Below are 21,254 nucleotides of genomic sequence, written 5' to 3' on the forward strand. Positions count from 1 at the left end.
TGATGTACAAGAGACTCTACTGCAGGCTTCGAGACAGTAGTAGCAGTGGCCATTTCCTCTGTGCTCTGGGGCAGTGTGTGTGTTTGTGTGGCTTAAATCAAGCATTTGCATTTACATTTACATTTATGCATTTGGCAGACGCTTTTATCCAAAGCAACTTACAGAGCCCTTATTACAGGGACAATTAACCTGGAGTTAAGTGTCTTGCTACACAATGGTGGTGGCTGTGGGGATCAAACCGACAACCTTCTGCTTAATGGTTTAGTGCTTTAGCCCACTACACCACCACCACTCCTCAAGCACTCAAGCAGACTCAATCCTAGAGCTAAACCTCAAATCACTGGAGGAAACTACCCATGCTCTCAGTCATGAATAACACCCCACATCTACTCTATAATACTCTGCTTTTAAAGGTGCTCTGCTGAGTAATCCGACAACTTGTGCCGTAAATAACGGAATACTTGCTGATTCTTCTCCCTAACCAGAAATCTAAATTCATGTACTGTAATCATTGGAGTACCAAGAACAGATTTCCCACAATTTTGACCAGTGAATTTCCAGGGTCTTTTCATGTAATTTGTGAATAATTGTAATAGATTTTTAAAAAGCAATTTGAATCACTCAATTTGCCTCAAAACTACAATGGCTTGCAAGCAAGTTTTACTCTACACAAGACAGAGTAAAATCCCTAAAAATAGATATGTGCGAACTGGAAAAATGATTTACGAGCACAGTGTGCGATTAAAGATTACAAACGTAAACCTTTTTAAGATATTTGTTTAAAAATTACAAAACCCACATTCCACAAGCAGAGTTTTCTGTGATGACGTGGTCCAGTCAGAGAGAGAAAGGTGAACAATGGAAAAAAGTAGGGGTATAGGCGACATCGCATTTTATTTTAAGCGAAAAAGAGATGAGGAGAAAGAGGAATTTGGCGAGGGGGATTTGCAAGGTTCAACTAACGAAGTCTCTTCACAAGTTTACCGGAGACGGCTAACGTTAGGGATGCTGAGAGCAAAGCTACCGTGTCCACAGCTGTCACTTCAACGTCCACTGTAGCTGGTGGAGGGAGAACATATAGATTCAATGCAAATTGGTTCAAAATGTTCCCATGGCTAGAGTTCGAAAACAACGTCATGTTCTGCAAATATTGTAGAGGCCAGAAACAGGTGGGCAACTCTCTTTGTTTTAACACCAATTATGAAAAGAGCCGGAATGCCCATTGCTAATCTGAAAAGAGATAGTGTAGCGAAACATCTCACGGCAGAGAAACCATCAGACTCTGTGTCAGCAGCCTTGAGGAGGCAAGTGCTGCAGTGTGAGGAGGAGAAGAGGAAGCAGCTGAAAATAAAGATAAACATCGCATACTTCATTGTGAAAAAGAACCTTTCATCAAATTTGGGCCGCTTATCAGACTCCACCACAAAAACTGAGTTTACATGAATCCCACATACGACAATGTGCGGAGATGATCGGTCAAATTGCTGACATAATGAGAGATCGCTGGCTGACCTCCAAGTATGCCAGACGGTCACATACAAAAGCAGCTGGACAACTGATATCCTTTGATTTTAGTAGGCATGGGTTCAATGTGTGATTAGGGAGGTATGTGCTGTTCCACAGATGTGTGTCCCCTAGTACACACACACACACACGCAGTATAAATATGTATGTAATAAATTGTTTGTTAATAAACTCTGTATTTAATTTTCACTGTGCTCCTAAATTTCTTTGTGTGCTCCTAAATTTTTACATTCAGGAGCGCATGTACTCCTTGGGAAAAAGTGGGAAAAAAGTTAGCGTTTATTCCATCAACAAATCGATATTTACAACACTGCATGTATGCGGCATAAATGACGCATGCGCACTCTGATGTAAACAAACCAGTGTGGACCAAAAGCATGGCTGAAGGAGGAACGCAGCTGACCCTTTATCCGCCCTCTAGTAGGGTTAAGTCGTAAGTGTGGAAGTATTTTGTCTTCCATAAAAACGCACAGGGATTGATGGTTTTCCTTTGTGTAAAACATGCAACAGAAAAGTGGCAGCAAAACACGGGAACACCTCCAACATGCAGCGCATTTGTGCAACAATCATTCTGTTAAATTCAGCAAGATAAAGACAAGTTGTGCAGTTCTGCCTTTTTTCCAACTAACTATTTTTGAAAACTGGGAGAACACAATACGTGACAATTAACTAAGTGACAACTAAGATGACTATGAAAGTGATCTGTTGTTGCTACTTGCAGGTAATGTGTAGTTTGCTTTCAAGTGGACAAAGAGTAGTTTGCTAAAACTCTGTTAACTACACAGTAACATCTGGATCTCGTAGTAACAAATAAAATACAGTTGGAATCAGATAATATTAAGTCCTGTAATTAATAATGGGAATGTAGCACAACAACAATTTCAATATTAATTTTGAAGTTAGAACACCACACAAAAATACATTTCCATACAGTGTTATTACATTTGTAATTATATTAGCAATTGGCCTGCTATTTAGAAAGAAAAAAAACATGCATACAATTGTTGTAGCCTAGGAGATGCCTTGATAAAATTAGTCTAGCCTTATTTTAACATTAGCCTCAACAAAACAAGGTCCCTACTGATCTGTAATGATCAGTGGCCCTGAGGCATAATGACAATTTCAATATTAAGACCTCAACTAAATGTCATATTTGTTTATGTATCTATGATGTTGATGGTAGTTTCTTAAAAGTTCAAGGTTCTTCATTATCTGTTAATTTAAAGGCCAGTTTGGTATTGAAAGAGTAATTAAACTGAGAACAACAATAAAGTTTGTTTATCTTTCAACCCATTTTTGTAATGTAAATCAATACATTGATAATACTGTATACCATGATAAAAGCTTGAGCAATTATCATGATGTGAAAATTTGATAGAGTCACATGCCTAATATTTAGTGGGCTTTTTTATTATTATTAAAGACTATATAGTCATTCATATCTGTAGACTCTATATCTTGAATTTATAAAATGTATTCTATACTGTCTTTGTCCAGGTCTTTTCCTACCGATTACTGTCTAGTTGCTGTAATAACCTCAAAGTTATCTTATAAGTCACTAAAAGACAGACAAAACAATACTTGAGGCATATCCATCACAAATTTAAACCATGAGCTCTCACCAAGCGTGGCGGCAGCAGCCAGGCCTGCAGCATACGGATCAGTGCCGGGTGGACCAGTGCTGATGATATAAGGGTTCGGTACAAATGCAGCTTGGGCCAGTCCTAACACACATGGGAAAATAAAAAATAAGCCACCAGAAATTCTTAGATTCAAAAGGAGAAAATTGGTCAATAGGTAAATTAATTAACTAATTTCACCCATTAATTTGGACACAAACTCACCAATGTGTTGTTGTTGAGCTGCGGCGAGCGCATACTGCTGCTGCTGGGCTGCCGTGAGCTGCTGAACTGCTAGAGGGCTGGGCCTCTGGAACAGCTGCAATAAATGGAGTTGCATTTATTAGGCATGAAACAGATTTTCACTAAACATTTGCATTTGTTTACATTAATTAATGCAAAGCCTTTGAAAATCATTAAAAGCATATGCAAATAGGATTGATTAGAAATACTTTCAGAATAAATTCCTGTATATAAATATATAAAGCCCCCAAAGAGGCTGAATGGTTTTTCAAAGTTAGACTTCATATGTTTGACCTTTAATATCAATTTAATCAATATAAATGTTCATAAATACACACAAGCTTTAAAAAAAAATATTTCCCCTAATTACTGAATAGCTTCTGAATATTGGTCTGCCAGATCACACCGCATCTTTGTTGCTTTCACTATATTCTTCAATGCGGTAATTACTAAGTGCATCAGATATTTTACCTGCTGAGGGGAATTGTAGTCAAATAGGCCAACAGTAGCTGCTGTGGAGTCAAGAGGCAGCTGACCTCCAGGATAATCAAACTGCAAAGTCTCCATGGAAACAGACTCCATGGGGTCCAGGGACACATTTTGGGTCTCAACATTGGGGTACTCCTCTGCTTGTTTTGGCCCTGCACCTCCAGCCAATTCTGGTCCACCCAACTCCACTTCTGGACCAGTTGGAGGACAGTTACCAGGAGTATGACTGGGGGTGAAAAGTGAAAAATTCTGAAAACATAGTAATTATAATTTGGGCAGTCACAAGTAAGAAATTTGGCTGATGATTAATTGTCAAACAAATAATCGCTATTAATTGTATGTTTTCAAGATTTCTGGATTATTCTGATTAATTGTCTGTTTAGGGCTTTCAGGATTATGCCACTTAATTTTCTATTTTAGGGCTTTTATAATTTTGAAGATTAATTATGTGTGCTTCATACACTTTAAGAAATAATGTATTCATATTTAACTTGGAATCGTATAATAAAAGGCTTTTAAAAACATGAATGACAAAATATATATATTTTAAGTATCAATATATTTTTAAATACTTTCTAAAATATGCCTCTTTTTGATCAATTATAGTCTTGGTCCATGTTACACTTACTCTGATGTTTTTGAAACCCAGAATAGCTATAAGAACAATGAATAGCTTTTACTATATGATATGATACAATATTATTTTATTTTATGTAATAGTTAAATATTTCTGATCTAAATTCTTTACTTTCCCACATTATTTTAAGGTTTCCCCATTTAACCCAAGAGCCCTTCTTTCTCACAAAGGAAGCGATATTTTCATACTATCATCAAAAAGAGTAAGCAGGCGTCTCCTCCTGTCACTTTGTGTCATTAATACTGCATGTATAAACCCTCAATGGCCTATATATAAAATTACGGTATAATTACAACAACATTTGCCATTACACGATCATACAATTTTCAGTATAAAAATCCACGTTTATATTTTCACAGGAGATTGGCGGCAATCTCCACAGTGCATGTGCTCTGTGCACCTCTGTGCATCAGAGCAGGTCAGAAGCTGTTAATCTTCATGGACTCTTCAGGAGCTGCTCTGGATGTGGTCCGCATTGGTCGGAGTTCTTTTGGAGTGACATTTTCCAATAACATTGGAAAATGAGATGAAAAATTGTGCCATTTATGGCATATTCGCTTAAAATTACCTTATTTGGATGGTAAAATGTGATTGGAAGTGAACAATAATCACGATCACATTAACCAAGGTAAAACCAAATAACTGCAATCAGATAACTATTTAATAATCGTGTCAGGCCTAATAATAATATTACTATACTGTATTATTCTAAAATATTTTAAGTGCATGTCTCTGGTTGGCCCCATACAGAATGCTGAGAAATGACACATTTTACAGGAGAGCTGAATAAACTTTTTTTGATGATGTATACCTATAATCCTTAATATCCACATCAAGTCCATTCTGATTAGACAGTCCATTGGGGTTATCCAAAGCATCGGGCTCGATTTCCTTCAGTTCGTTCCGTTCAGGGTCAAACGCAGTTTTGGGTTTTGGTTCTGCCCTTTTCTCAGGGTCATCAGCCTCAGAATCTCTTGGACCCTGGGAGAAATGGACAGAAAGATTGAAGTGTAAGTGAACAGCATACAAACAGAAAGTTCATGCTTGAACAAATTAATGAGTGATGTGATAAAAGATTTAAATAGTCAAGACTCACAAAGGCTCCTTTGCGCAAACAAGAGTCCATTTTCTCAGCAGGGGAGGAGCTCAGAACATACTCCACCATGGACACCCCTAGTCCACCACTCTCAGAACGTGGAGACAACACTGATCCTGCTTCTCCAACGCCATGGAAGCCCTGACCTGGTCGGCGCTGCACCATGATTGGCTGGGACACTGAGTGATCTAGAGAAAAGGTATTACAGAACTATACTGTACCAAATATGTGATGCCCAATCAACCACAACCACTTTTCTCACACATACCAGAGGCTCCCCAAGCACTGTCTCTCCACTGGTCCAGAAAGATCCCTTTTGGTCCATCTTTCCCTGAATCATCAGTTTCCCAGAACTTTTTTCCAGTGAGGAGCTGCTGCAGAAAAGGAACATCAGACATAAACATTAGGGATGCACTTTTTTTTGCACTTTTTTCATCACATTATCAATGGGTCTGAAGATTACATGCACTTTGTTATTATTTGGTAGCATTGCCTTTAAATTGTTTAACTTGGGTCATACGTTTTGGGTTGACATCCACAAGATTCTCACAATAAGTTTCTGGAATTGTGGCCCATTCCTCCAGACAGAACTGGTGTAAAGTCAGGTTTGTAGGCCTCCTTGCTCGCACACCCAATGTTTCTATCAGATTGAGGTCAGGACTTTGTGATGGCCACTCCAACACATTGACTCAGCTGTCCTCAAGCCATTTTGCCACAACTCTAGAGGTATGCTTGGGGTCATTGCCCATTTGGAAGATCCATTTACGACCAAGCTTTAACTTCATGGCTGACGTCTTGAGATGTTGCTTCAATATATCCACATAATTGTCCTTCCTCATGATGCCATCTATTTTGTGAAGTGCACCAGTCCCTCCTGCAGCAATGTACCCCCACAACATTATGCTGCCATCCTCATGCTTCACAGTTGGGAAGGTGTACTTCGGCTTGCAAGCCTCAACCTTTTTCCTCCAATCATAACGATGGTCATTATGGCCAAAGGGTTACATTTTTGTTTCATCAGACCATTTCTCAAAAAAGATCTTTGTCCCCATGTGCACTTGCAAACTGTAGTCTGGCTTTTTTTATGGCAGTTTTGGAGCAGTGGCTTCTTCCTTGCCGAGCAGCCTTTCAGGTTACATGTTATATAGGACTTTGGATATAGATACTTGTCTACCCATTTCCTGCAGCATCTTTACAAGGTCCTTTGCTGTTGTACTGGGATTGATTTGCGCTTTTCACACCAAATTACGTTCATCTCTAGGAGACGAAATGAGTCTCGTTCCCAAGCGGTATGATGGCTGCGTGGTCCCATTGTGTTTATACTTGCGTACTATTGTTTGTACTGATGAAAGTGGTACCTTCAGGCATTTGGAAATTGCTCCCAAGGATGAACCAGACTTTTGAAGGTCTTGGCTGATTTCTTTTGATTTTCCCATGATGTCAAACAAAGAGGCACTGAGTTTGAAGGTAGGCCTTAAAATACATCCACAGGTACAACTCCAATTCAGTACACCTCCTATAAGAAGCTAATTGGCTAATTGACATAATTTTCTGGAATTTTCCAAGCTACATAAAGGCACAGTTAACTTGGTGTATGTAAACTTCTGACCAACTGGAATTGTAAACAATTGTTGGAAAAATTACTTGTGTCAAGCACAAAGTTATTGACCTAAATGACTTGCCAACTATAGTTTGCTAATATGAGTGGTTACATTTTTTATTTTTTTTTAATGACTTCAACCTACGTTTATGTAAACTTCTTTTGTACGGTACTTGTTATGTTCAGGAGAAAAAAAAACATTACTGCAAAATCCAGAGTAAAAATATTCTATTTGGTAATGGACACTTCAAGAGATTTGCCCTCACAACAAATCACCATGGCTTTACTACAGTAACCATAGTTTAATCATTGTATCTGTAGTAAAATCATAGTAACCCCAAAATGAACATGGTTACAATACTATAGTAAAATCAAGGTTACTATATGGAAACTACAGTATTACTACATAAAATCATGGTTAATTTCATCAAAACCATGATTTCTGCCAAGAAAACAAAGGTGACAGCAGTCATTGCTACTACAATATAACTATAGTAAAACCACGGTTAGTTTTTGATAGGGTCCTTAACTAAAAAAATCAAATAATAATAATAATAATTACCAACTCAACATTTTAACTTTATAATTGCATTTTACGGTACAAGCATCAACATAAACTGCATTTCAACCTCAACCCAACATATATTCAACATTTAGAATCTGTACATCACTATAGAATAAATAAATTTGCTATTAAAATAAATACAAGAATGGATGTCATAACGAGACTCAATTATTTTAATCATATGCGGAAATCCCACATCTTCATCAATGGATTAAGGGCAACATAACTTTGGCTATGAACACCAAGAACTTTAGTTCTTGTTTCATGTCTGTCTGAACTAGCACTGAGTGTCTACATAAAGACAGAAGGGAGTGTGTCTGTGTGCAGTTTCAGGCTCACCTGCGGCTCTGTGTGCACCTACATATCCACGGGGGATGTCAGCGTAAATAGCTAATCAAATATCGATGTATTACCAGTATGCGTCATTTGCGTTGAGCGATGTCTGCAAACATTGCCTGTTTTGAAAAAGTTTTTTGACCATCGCTGTTGTAATTGACTGCATAAAGAAAAAGTTCCCAGAAAGGAGAATTAAATGACGCAGTGGCTTCTCTCTTACAGCATGTTTTAACCGCTTGCCATTTTTGTGAACTAACGCGTGCAGAACTGTGATGTCATCAAGTGATTTAACATACTAACAGTTAATAGGACAGCTGCTCTCTGTAGAAAGTTGACCCACGTAAAACACAGGCAGAGTGTGTCCATCTACAGAGCCATAGAGGTGCATTAGCTGAGGTTACAACTGCGCATGTCTATTTCGTGCTTTGTTTTCTTCACCAAACTGTATGATCCAGATGCGTTATTAAACTAGAGATGAACCGCGGAGCAAATGCTTACTGAATCGTGGTTGGCAAACCGTATTCACTTTTTTTTTATATTGTGAACCATTACACCGCTTGTGTATACGGTATGCCCGTATGCCACAATGATCATTAAGAGTGACAACAGAACTATTCTTAACGGTGTTGAATTAAAATTAATCTTAACATTTCACTATTAATGTAAATTGAATGTAATTTAACAGTGTGGGCATAAAGATAACTACAGGATATAACTTGTAAAAGTGTGGCAAAGGGCCTTTTAAAAATAAATATTGGTGATCGGAATCACCTGATTATATTGTTAATACTGGTGATTTGTATAGTCCTCAATTTCCTGATCAGCGCACACTAATTAGGAGAGTAAAACAGCACAATGACGTATCAGGCAGAAGATGAAAAAAGGACTCTCTCACCTCTCCCATGGCTCGGCCCTCCAGAGCAAGTGCTTGGAAGTCATGGTTAAGCTCATCCATTGATCGTACCTGTGGGAATAATCTAATTATTTGGAGGAAAAGGTGAAAGAAAGTGATAGAAAGTTTAGATGAACTATCCTTAACTCACCCTCATGTTGTTGTAAACATGTTTGACTTTCTTCCATGGAACCCAAAAGGAGATGTTAGACTGAACATTAGCCTCTGTAACATTGCATCTTTCCATACAATGAAAATTCAAGATGGTTACGGCAAACATCTTTTGTGTTCCATGGAAGAATGTAAGTCATACGTGTTTGGAACAATATGAGGGGGAGTGCATTGTGTTTTCATTTTTGGGTTAATTATACCCTTTAACAAAGTGCAAATGCTTGGTCCTGGTCATTGCTATACAATTCTTACCTGGTTGTCTGCATGAATGTTTTCACCAGTCGGCCAACGGTGTTTGCAGTTGTTGTAGCCGGGCTGGTCGCCATGCTGCCGCTGGAAGAAGTAATCAACCATGGCGTCATCTTGAGAGCGCCCCGCTCCCTGCGTGGGGGGAGGGGCCTGTGGAGCAGGGCCAGGTTGGGGGGTGTGGCCCGCAGCAGTCAGCACCACAGGCATGCTGGGTAATAGCCTGTCAGGGGGAGGCAGTCTCAGGTGGGGGCTGAACGAATCCTGCCAGAGCACAGCTTTCCTCTTCAACACACACGCTACGCTCATTCCACCAGAGACTGGAACATACAATTTTACAAACAAAACACAATTAGCCGCTATGGAGTTTGAGATTGCTATGGACTTTAACCATCTTCAGTTGCCTTACTAGTAAACTTGAAGTCTATCCAAAGGCAACACGAGAAGGCACACAAATATTGGCCAAATTAGGGGAAAACATTTTGGATTTTTGTTTTTTTACTCCTGCGGTTACATATAATTCAGAAACAATCAAATAGTGGATGTTATGACAGAGTTACCAATAGGGCATATACAGATTCCAATTCAATTCAATTCCGATTCACAGGCTCTCGATTTGATTCAGATTCTATTCAATTTAATATCGATTCATATGGGTTTATTTCAGTTATAAATTCCATTTTGCTTACATATAAAGTAAATGATCTACCAGCTTATGCTATTAATTATACAGGGGAACTTTTAACAACATAAGGAAAATATTAATTTCACCAATTATATTTTATTACTTCAAATTTATTTTGGTCACATTTTGTCTTTTTTAATGTATTAATTAATGTATTCAATCAATAATCATCATCAGATTTTACATATTTTTTGTTACGTTTATTGCTAAATTACAAAATTCTTACTATTTACAAGTATTTACATCTGATTTGTTGAACATGTGCTAAAACCAGTACTCTAACAAAGAACGGCATTTCTGTAAACAGCGTGTGACGAGGAGGGTGGCGTGGCCGGGCCATGATGGTGCGCGGGCGGCGCTGAATCAGCTGATCAGCGAGAAAGTAAGATAAGGGGAGCCATAGGCGCCAGATCAAGAGAGAGAGACGCACGCAGCCACGTTGCATGTGCGTGTGTTTATGATTGTTTAAAGTTTGGCATTAAAACTTTCCTCCTTGCTGTCCTTATACTGTGACACAATGCCTTTAAATGAGTGTATGTTAACTAGAGGACTTGAATGGCTTTACCTCATCTGTGCCATGATTAGAATAAAAAAATGTTTTGTTTGTTTTTGATCAACAACTGACTGTAAATAACAAAGGGTATTGAGACAGAATTCAGTCACAAATGTGTTGTGTGGATCTGTGACGTAGTGAAAGGATCTTGCTGCTGAACACTTCACGACTAAACTACACAATTACTGGTGAGTGAAATGTAAACAACCCAGCCAGTTGCCAAATATATTCACTTTAATCACACGAAATTTGGTTGCAAACGCGAGTGATAAACTCACATTGTATTAGAGTGTTGCGCATTGAGGGAAAGATCCATCTTGGGATTTAAGAATCAATATCGAGATCGTTCAAATAAAGATGGCGATTAATCGGAAAAAAAACATATTTTTACCCAAACCTAGTTCCATAGTTAGAGGTCCGCGCGGTACAATTTGTTTTCTTCATCTCACTCCCGCAAGTTTCTATCCTGCATCCGAATGCTCCTGCTGAATTTTACTCCACGTTCACCCGCTCTCTGCCCACAGCGATTTTCTTCCTGACTACCCTGCATTTGTTTTCAACATAGGGCAAAAGCCATACAAATAGACAACAGTTGTAGACAAAAACAAAAATTTGTATTATTGCTATTATCGGATGACGCATCATGAAGCCCATCTGACATGCCTAAGGTTGATTTCTTCACACTAAATAAAGACAATTTTCTATTCTGAGATTCACGTCCTTTGATGTCATGTCAGTGTTCCCACACTTTGCTCTGCCATTCTTCTAAAGCCTTGTTGACTACCTGCATAGGCTGCTCAGAATATTGGATAATTTGATGCACATGCTGTGTGCACATTTTTACGTTGCATTTTCTGTTTATTGTCATGAAAAATTCATTAGTTGTAAATAAAATATATATTTTTTTGCATTCATTAATTAATAAAAGATATCCACATCAGAATTTTCAGGCTATTCTCTGACCACACACTCCAGTCAAAAATGTATGGACGTACCTCCTCTTAACACCTTCAACTCTGAATGTTATTCCTGCTAATTTAAACGCTAGCCTTTCAAAATACACTTCAAATACACACACTGTGCGCATACACAGACAGTTACTGCATTCATGCCATGTCTGCTATGAGATACTGGACTATTTCTCTGCAGGAGTTTAGACCTATAAATGTGTCTTAATTGTCCTTCACACTTGAGTTATACAAATGCAGGTATCTCCTGACCTCCTCACACACGTTTTCTTGACTTGCACACCCACTGCTGTTCTGTTGTTTCTATCTTCAGCTCCTGTTGTTTACCATCAATTACATCTAGCACTTCTACATGACAATTTCAAAATTGTTTTGTTCACTGTATAAACAATGCATTACCCAAAATTTTATTTTATTAAATTAGGGCTGGTCGATAAAAACGATAAAGAAAATCCACAATAAGAATTTACTGCGCGTCGCTAAAACACAAGCAGTTTGGCTTTCTCAGGCTGCGTTTCCACTGGGGTGGACGAAATCCGCTCAAAGGCACTCATAGTGCTAGGAGAGAGCTTGCTCTGCATCGCTGCCAATCCTATGATCCACTTTGCGAGCATGATGCTCGGCTTTCAAAGGAATGAATTGAAAACGCTCTCAGCATCACTAACAACGCGCCAGTGGTAACATAGGGTCAGACTTTATGAACTTGCTAATGCTAGCTGCCTTGCTAACAATTAGGCTACGTCGGACACCGGATTGATTCCATCAGCAACGCAAGACTTCATGACAACGGTTCCGCCCTCTCATCGTCTCTAGTGAAGAGCGCGACAGAACAACAGTGATGTGGACAACAGCTCTGATCGTTCTGCGCTGTAATCTTGAATATTATTTATTTATTTATTTTTAAATAAAAAAACAGCAGGAAAACCCAGAAGGCAGAAACAAAGAGTTTCGGCCTTTCTGTCATTTGTTCTTAATAATATAATAAAGAGTTTCTTCATGCGCTTCTCTGTGTGTCTATGGGCAAATTAATGTAATATACATTTTATAAAAATAATAGTCTAATATTAATAATAATTTTAAGGGCACAACCCTTAAGTGCATCTCTATAAATTAACAAAATGTTCAAACAGTCTCCTTACTGTTTTTCCAACACATTCAGAATCATTACCGCTTTTGCCGTTGTCGCTCGCTTTGTGCGTGCACTTGTAAAAATAATATTTTAAAGACTCATTACGGTTTAATATTTCTCTGTAACGCAGAACAGTGTTACAATGTTACTTATAACATTATTTCTAAGCCCTGGAAGTCAAACCATTTTCTGATGCCCAACATATAAGCAATTCAATTAGTCGACTAGTCAACTAGGAAAATCTTGGGTCGGGGGCAGCCCTAACGTTTCCTTCAAGTGTTTAGAACACATGTTTGTTTTTAAAGCAGGCCTTTTTTTAATTATTATTTTTCCAGAATTCCATGTTTTAAAGTTTAATTGAATTGTCAAAATGGTCCTTAAACTTTTAACAAGTAAAAAATAGAACAATTACTTGTCAACATACCATTGCATTTTTAAACAAACATTTATTCAGTACAAAGCACTCTTGCTTGTGATATACTGCTTAATTGTTTTTAATAATTACAATCATTAGTCATTAATTATTATAATAATAATAATAATTATTATTATAATTTCTACAGTGATGATTACATTTTACTATAGCCTACAGTTATAATATATTATTTTGCCATTTCTTCAATTTCAGGCATTTAGCTTTTACTATGAACCGTGCTTTTATTTTGATGTATTTTTGATGGAAGTTTAACCTCTCTGGATAATCAATCCTCTACATGATTTTTAAAGCGCAAATGCTGCGATTTAATTATCCATTAGCCATCGGCCATGCAGACAACCCAAGTATACTCGGACCTTAAATCCCAAGGGAACCCTTGGTGATCACTCCACACACAATTTGCGTGACGCAAATTTCGTATCCAGAATATATAAAAACAATTTTTTTTAAAAGTACAGATTCAACAAAATAAAAAGCCAATTAAATACAATTTCTTCTGTACAGGTTCTTCTGAAAATTAAACAAACATATACTGGTAAACATTAAAAAGTTAAATATAACAACAAAGAGTACCTGACCCAAGAAAATATAATGCCTTTACAAGAGAATACGTATGTAGCATTAAATGCCAATACATGTCCTGGGCTAGAAAAAGGTCACTTCAATCTATCAGTATTTGAGTCAGTTGACACTGGACTGAAAGTACTCATTACAACATTGCACACACTTGCTAAGGCTAAAGGGGAAACCAGAGGTTGATGTTCTAGCAGAGCAAGCCTGTCAAAATGAGTCATTTCATTCATATCTACTAATTTTAATCTGATATCATATTCACACAATGAGTTTGACATAATGGGAAAGACAAGGGATTTTCCCAAGAACAATTTACAAGAACAAACTTTTCTTATAAACTTGTCTGTTAATTCTCTTTTTGCATTGAACTTAATATTTCATCCAATTCACCTCTGATTTGAGATTTTATAATTAGACTGATGTCACATGGCAAAATGTGCCAGAAGTAGGGAGTATTTTAGTACTTTCATCACAATACTGAAATGATGCTGGGACACCAAATATTAACAATGAATTATTTAGCATAAATGTTTTGCTTTTGAAATCATTAAATCTAAAGTTCACTAAACAGAGTAAAATCCTGGTGGAAAATGTCACAGGACAACTGAGCAGATTCAACAACATTCTTGGTACCAACCATGCATTTTGAAAGAGATGACACAAATTAGTCTTAGTCAAATTATAAGAAATATCTAATCAATAATTCTTAATCTAAGCAATATCTAAATATAACAAAATTAAACAAATGGATTGATAAAATCCCATGTATTACAATATAATACTTTAACTACTTTAAAATTAATGCAATATATAAAAGATTATTTCAAAACAGTACCAAGTTAATATCACATAGCTAGATTGCTGACAAGTCACACATATAACCGACACACCCGGTTTTTTGTGTTGGAGCCATTTCACTCCAGAGGAAAAAGACTTGGGTCCAGTTTTCACTCCCCACATATATATTTGCTTGTTTTTGACAATGTGCCTATTGAATTACCCAGACTTAAGTATTGAAAATATTTAAAACTGCAACTCCTAAATATAAAAATTTGAATAATTATTCTCACTCCTGCATAACAGAACAGCTGTTTTTGTGGATAACATTACTATCAAAAGATGCAACAACAAGCTCAATTTCCTTGTGGCAGTTTCACTTGTTTTATCCACTTCTCATGCTGTTATGTCAGCCAACAATAAATTGGTATAACACCCCACCGCTTTTGAGCAATCATTCAACATTTGGATATTTCCCCCTTAATTACAGCAGTAAAAATATAGGCTCTATTGTTTACCTACACAAAAAGGCCAATTTTACTTGCCTTGCGGAAATGCTCAATTAAGCAATTAACTATCAAACTATAAACATTCTTGTTTAACAATATTGTTAAACAACAGTCTAAATTAGACCAATAGGAACATTTTGGATTTACAGAGTAAATATTTATACGTTAAAAAAAACTTTGTTCTTGCCTTGAATTCTAAAAATCCACTGACCTTTAGGTTTAAAAAGCGATATATTGTAGTCACACCACCACAAGCACCAAAATATTACCAACTGCAAAACCACGAAATTGGTGTATTCCAAATTGTGGAGAAAAAGGGATAAAAAATTAAATAAAAATCGCTGTTGCCTCTGCGTCTGAGAATGTCAATTCACACATCTTATTATGTGACTTGTAGAGTGCATTACAGCGGAGACATAGCGCATGTGGAGGTTTCACGCTACTCTCCGTGGATTCCACGTACCCCACCGAGAGCGAGAACAACTTTATAGCGACCACGAGGAGGCTACCCCATGTGACTCTACCCTCCCTAGCAACTGGGCCAATTTGGTTGCTTAGGAGACCTGGCTTGAGTCACTCAGCACACCCTGGATTCAAACTGAGCTACCCAGGCCCCCAAATGGGTAGATTTTTTAAATAACAAGGACAAACTGATAAATACCCAATGTTGATGCATAACTATGAATAGTGACATATTCCAGACTATTCCAATCAGCTCCCATTTTAGAATGTGCACACAGTTTCCCTTGCACCATACAATCATATCATTAAATATTACTGGTATTAAATATGAATTAAAATCATATTAAATATTATGAATGACAACAACAAAGTCTAATAATACAGCATTATAAGACTTTATATGAGAGTCTAATAATAATGCTATAAATGTTCACCAAGACCAACTTTGAATGACACAGGCATCACTTCACTTATAAAAAAAAATACATCTCTAATTTCAGACATCATGCAACATTCACTTCACACATATGAATCAACCCCCAATTTTGCTCTTTCCCTACATGTTACCTTATACATTTTAAACATAAACTGCCATTTTCTGACTTGTACCTTGGAACATCAAGGGAATTACACTGTAATTGCAGTATAGCTTAATTATACACCTACACAAGTATTGACGTAATGCCCCGAGTAACAAACCAAAGAGCAAACTGGGTGATGCCTCATACTGTTTTAGGAGGACAGAGGTAACCATGATCAACCAAGTAACACTTATTATCATAAAACTCATAGCACACTCCTCTAACATGATATGCCATCCATAAACCAGCAGATAAGTAACTGAAGTTGTGACATTGAATCAAATGAGATTCTATGTTCATTTATATGAGCTGGTAGTATGAAGCCTTTCAGTAGCAAGTATTACATAACAGATTCATGGCTCTGATATTGTGTGTGCACATTTCAGAAATGAAGACACAAGCTGGGTTTCCATCCACGTATTTCTATGCACAGTTTGGGATATTGCAAAAAAACTTCTGGAAGGAAACACCAAGATGCTAATAAAATTTTGTTTGGAGGTGGATACATTTTTTATTCAATGAGAATAAATTTGCATAAAATATGATGGAAACACATTTACAGAATAAACTCACACTGAATTTATAAGGAATAGGCCTACAAGATGCACATCAAAAATGTCATGTGACTGAATAACTCGTTCATAACTGGACTAACCAGCAGACCAATCATCACATCTGAAATGTTGCTCTGTTCATCCTGAAACAACGGTGTCCTGAAAATCCAAATCCTGCAAAGAGCTTACAGAGCAAATAAGTCGAATACAAACGTAAACTGTGCCAAAGCGCAGGTTTGTTGCCAATTTTGAAAAATATATTATAGATCCACACGGTAAAGTCATAAGGATGGAGAAATCCACACACACAGCATTCAAAGATCTGTGACGCGCTGTCGCTCACAGACATGACACATTTTACAGTGTTTTGTCTGTGTGCTCTAAACCACGAGTATTTTATTAATAAAAAGACACAGTGGCTACGGTTTCCCCAGACGTGATGATTTTGTTCTTTTGAACATGGGATAGAAACGAAGATTTATTAAATTTTTTGCATAATTATTTATTTTATTAAATCGCAATTTAGATGGAAACTTATGTAAGTGGATGGTGATCAGAATTTTGAAGCGCCAAAAAGAACAGATAGTCTGCATACACACCATCCACGGTTAAATGAATGCCTTCTAAAGCAACACGATCGCTTTTAGTGTGAAAAATATAAATATTCTAGATTTTTTTTTTTTTTACAATAAACAATCTATTCTGGTCAACACGCAATCACATTGACACGTGCGACACACCAGGAAGAGCAGCGCGTTTTTAATGGAGTAGAAGGAATGCTGTCCTGAAACTTTGTTGGTTTTGGTTTAGATCTGTATTTGGATCTGTTTGTTTACTCACAATGGTCCGTTTGTATGCTTATCCTGGATGTCTCAACCGAGAGAAAAACATGCGATTACATCAGTAACATGCCAACACGAATATGTCACACGAGAGACCACGTGAACTCAGAGTATGTCTGGGCGATGTATAGAATATTAACAAAATAATTTATAATTTTGCTGGCGATGTAAAATCGACCAATATTGAGAATATCGCTATAATTCGAATGTGCTTTCATCTGGTCATTCAGTTTCATAAAGAGTGCATTAGTAGACTAATTTCATGATCCATTAGGGCTGCACAAGTAATCCAAATCTGATCTGTGTGCATGCACATGGCAGTGCTTTTCAGGTGCATTGTGAAATCAAAGAAATGCAGGTTCAAGCATTTGTGCAATTCCAAACATTAGTAACCGCTAGAATTTACTATACAAATCTACAAACGTGGCACAGAATAACAGAAAAGGAGATAACAGCGATACAGGAAATGCATGGTAAATGATCAAATACACATTGCCCTAATGCCCTTTCTGTGTCACAATAAAAGCTCCAGGTGGAGGTGAAGTAAACAGGACAGAAATATATAACTTTTGTATAACACAAATATAATAACCAGAATAATAATGATAATTCAGCATTATATTATAATAATAAACCTGAAGTGTCCCACAGTTATGATTTAGTATTATGCAGTGTTCAACTGGGGTTTCAAATATAAGTCATTGAAGAAGCTTTGCACACCTTGTTCTTTCACAAAAATGTATTAGTAAAAACATTTGAAGGTAAATAATGCTTTTTATTGAGCTACTATGCATCATGAAATATAAACATAAAGTGCAGATCAATGAAAATGACTGAATTTCATTCTCACTTGTGTGTAACTTTCAAGACCCAACTGAAAAAAAAAATATTTGCAGTACACTTTCAGTAACTTTTTTTTTTTATATGTATATTGTATAACTTATAATGTTATGAAATATATTTCTGAAATGTACTTATTGTAAAGCACCCTTGAGCATATAAATAAAACTTCTATTTAATAAACTAAATTTTTAAAAAGATTTTTATTATGTCTTTAAAATATTTAGCTACAATGGCTGTTTGGATGAAATTATGGGTCCTCAGATAAAAAAAAAAATAATAATTTTGAGCAATGTTTTCAACTGAAAATGGAAAACGTATGCGTTTTGGCTATTCGTTTACATGACAACAGCATTTTGGGGCATGAAAATGCAAACTTTTAAATACGGGCTTCAAAGTGCTGGTTTTTGAAAACTATGTTGTTATCATCTCAAACATACAAAAATGCAAATTTGTGGAAAAGATGACGTCATGCACACGCATATTACGTGTTCAGTCTCTATAGGCATGAACCTCGAGAACTTTGTCCTTACCTCCAGGGCAAACAGACCAAAATGAGATCACAAGTTAGAGTCCTTAAAAAGGTGCCGTGCTTTATAGTCCAGGGTCACTTGCAGGGTCATTAGCAAACTCATCGTCCATCCAGACAAAATTGATAGATGCTTTCGCCATCTTAATTGTTTGTATTCACCGCTCTGTGGAAGAATGCTTATGTGCACAGGCGCGTACATTGCCAACTACTGGCCTGGGATGCATAATACAGCGTTTTAGTTGTTTTTGCGAAAAACCTTTCTGTTTTTAGTTCATCATCTTGTAAACGTACCCTTAGAGCAAATACATCATTATCTAGATATATAATGAATATAGTCAATAGGCTGAAAATATTGTGATATAATTTAAGACATATCGCCAAGCCCCAACTTAAGAGCTCACGTGAAGTTTACCGGAAGAAATTATTTATAGTTAAGTTCTTAAATATTGATCTTTTTCACACCAAACATGATCGTGCTGCTTTAGAAGACATTAATTTAACCGCTGGAGATGTTTGGATGACGTTTATGCTGACTGTGTGTGATTTTTGGAACTTCAAATGTCTGATCACCATCCAGTTGCATTTTAAGGACCTACTGAGCAGAGATATTTTTCTTCAAATGTGTTCAGCAGAAGTCATACACACCTGGGATATCATGAGGGTGAGTAAGTAATGAGAGAATTAAAATTTTGGGTGAACTATTCCACTAACATGATTGACTAGGCTTCACAGCACCGTAACATACAAACAACACATTCTAGAAACCCACGCGTGTTATGTGGTGGAAAATAAATAAAATTCCACCACTGAAACTACAGAAATCCCCCAAATGCAAGATCAAACAGATCACCAAATCTCCCCATCACACACCACACTTGCCCCTATTGTGCCTCTCTATTGAACCAAACAACCAACTTGTTTTGCATGTTCTGATTCCCATCCCAGTTATTGACATATTGGCAGAGTCTCCAAACCCAATGAGCCCAGCTAGATTCAGACAGCATTTTTTGGACATTACAGGTGCTTAAGGTTAGCGCATGATGCCCAACCATGCTTTCCAGGTAGGCAGCTCAATAGGTTGAGACAACGTACTTAAAGTAAGTGTGTCAGGCACCCGGATCGGGTTCGCCATTACATGGTCTGAGCTCCAGAGATACAAGGAAAGAAGCGCTCCTGAGCTTGGGTGGCTGCATATACACCTCCCGGAAGTAGACAGAGGTACAATAACTGGGTTAACCATGACCGAAGCGTGCGTTTCCATCGTGATAACACAAACACTATAACTGTCGACGACTAACAAAAGAAAAGAAAAACATACCACCTGTACTGTACGGACAAGGCAAGCAGTTTATACAGTCATTAGCAACGTAAATGAACCCGGTGACATCAGACTGCTGTGAAACAGAGCCGTTCTTCTGAGTTGTCACGTATTAATTAGGGCTATGGGAATCGATGAGGGGTGGAGTTGTATGCCAACGCTTTGATCAAACGTTTTAATGAACTCGTATTACCGTTACACGGCCTAGTCGCTAAAATATCCCGATTAATAATGAAACTAAACAATAACGAGCATGTGCAATGCACATCCCGGACTGGCGAGTGCACGTTAAAAACGGTACCTGTGTGTTCACGAGCCGGCTCTGCGCTATTCTACAGGTCCTCCTCCCGTTAACAAAAGGCCCGAGCCTTCTGGACAGGAAGACCACTTCAACAGTAGGAAGACCCGGGGAGAGGAGGGGGAAGCCACTGCCTGCCAATAATGCCCTCAAAATCACTCGTTACGCCACACGACGCCAAAATATAACCACACGGTGAGCTAAACCGGTTCCGGGCATGTACTCGGTTTCATAGCGGAGGGTTACTCACAGGTGGAGGATGCGGATGCTGATGGATTTCAGCCCCGGTTCGCAGCTGCTCCCAAGCTTTCACACCGACAACATGGCGGCTCAATCCAGACGCGCGAGCGGGGCATCATGGGTAGAATCAGAAGGAGCGCGTGCGGTTCATTGCGCCAATAGGGGAGTGTCGTCCTTTGTTGTGCTCGAGACTCATACAGCAATGAATGTACATGTTTACATGCGCTCTGAATGACTGCATGCCAGCAGTGGTGTACTTTTGACTAATAACAAAGTACTAATAACAAAGTACTTTACTGTTCTAACACTAGATGTACACGTACAAATGAAGCATTTGTTCCCCTAAGCACTTTTTGTTTTTACTAAATAACTGTTCTACCTCTAAAAATGTTGGCAAGCTCTTTTAACATTAATTTCTTTAAATCGTCCTAGTGTTGATTTTTTTGTTATTAGTCAAATAGTGACTATCTTTATAAAATACTATTACTTATTCTTTAGATACTAAGGCTGCATCGAAATATGTATACTTCTCTACTATA

The 21,254-nt window shown here is 37.5% G+C and overlaps 1 protein-coding gene across 2 annotated transcripts in view; it reads right to left on the minus strand.

Moving 5' to 3' along the window:
- The window catches only part of LOC127650509 (pumilio homolog 1-like), a 35,068-nt gene extending 14,239 nt beyond the window's left edge, over positions 1–20,829 (minus strand). Inside the window, exons 1-9 of one of the 2 annotated variants that reach the window (XM_052135965.1) lie at positions 20,726–20,829; positions 9,425–9,738; positions 9,005–9,073; positions 5,877–5,979; positions 5,609–5,796; positions 5,324–5,493; positions 3,858–4,101; positions 3,369–3,462; positions 3,147–3,248 (exon numbers count right to left, since the gene is read on the minus strand). In XM_052135965.1, the coding sequence (XP_051991925.1) occupies positions 3,147–3,248; positions 3,369–3,462; positions 3,858–4,101; positions 5,324–5,493; positions 5,609–5,796; positions 5,877–5,979; positions 9,005–9,073; positions 9,425–9,727 (1,273 nt within the window). In that variant the 5' untranslated portion in view covers positions 9,728–9,738; positions 20,726–20,829. Of the gene's footprint in view, positions 1–3,146; positions 3,249–3,368; positions 3,463–3,857; positions 4,102–5,323; positions 5,494–5,608; positions 5,797–5,876; positions 5,983–9,004; positions 9,074–9,424; positions 9,739–20,725 lie in introns of both variants that reach the window. The other variant, XM_052135964.1, reaches the window with a different exon arrangement.
- Between the last annotated feature and the right edge of the window lie 425 nt (positions 20,830–21,254).

This window comes from Xyrauchen texanus, chromosome 10 (genome assembly GCF_025860055.1).
Source record: "Xyrauchen texanus isolate HMW12.3.18 chromosome 10, RBS_HiC_50CHRs, whole genome shotgun sequence".
NCBI classification, from domain to species: Eukaryota; Metazoa; Chordata; class Actinopteri; order Cypriniformes; family Catostomidae; genus Xyrauchen; species Xyrauchen texanus.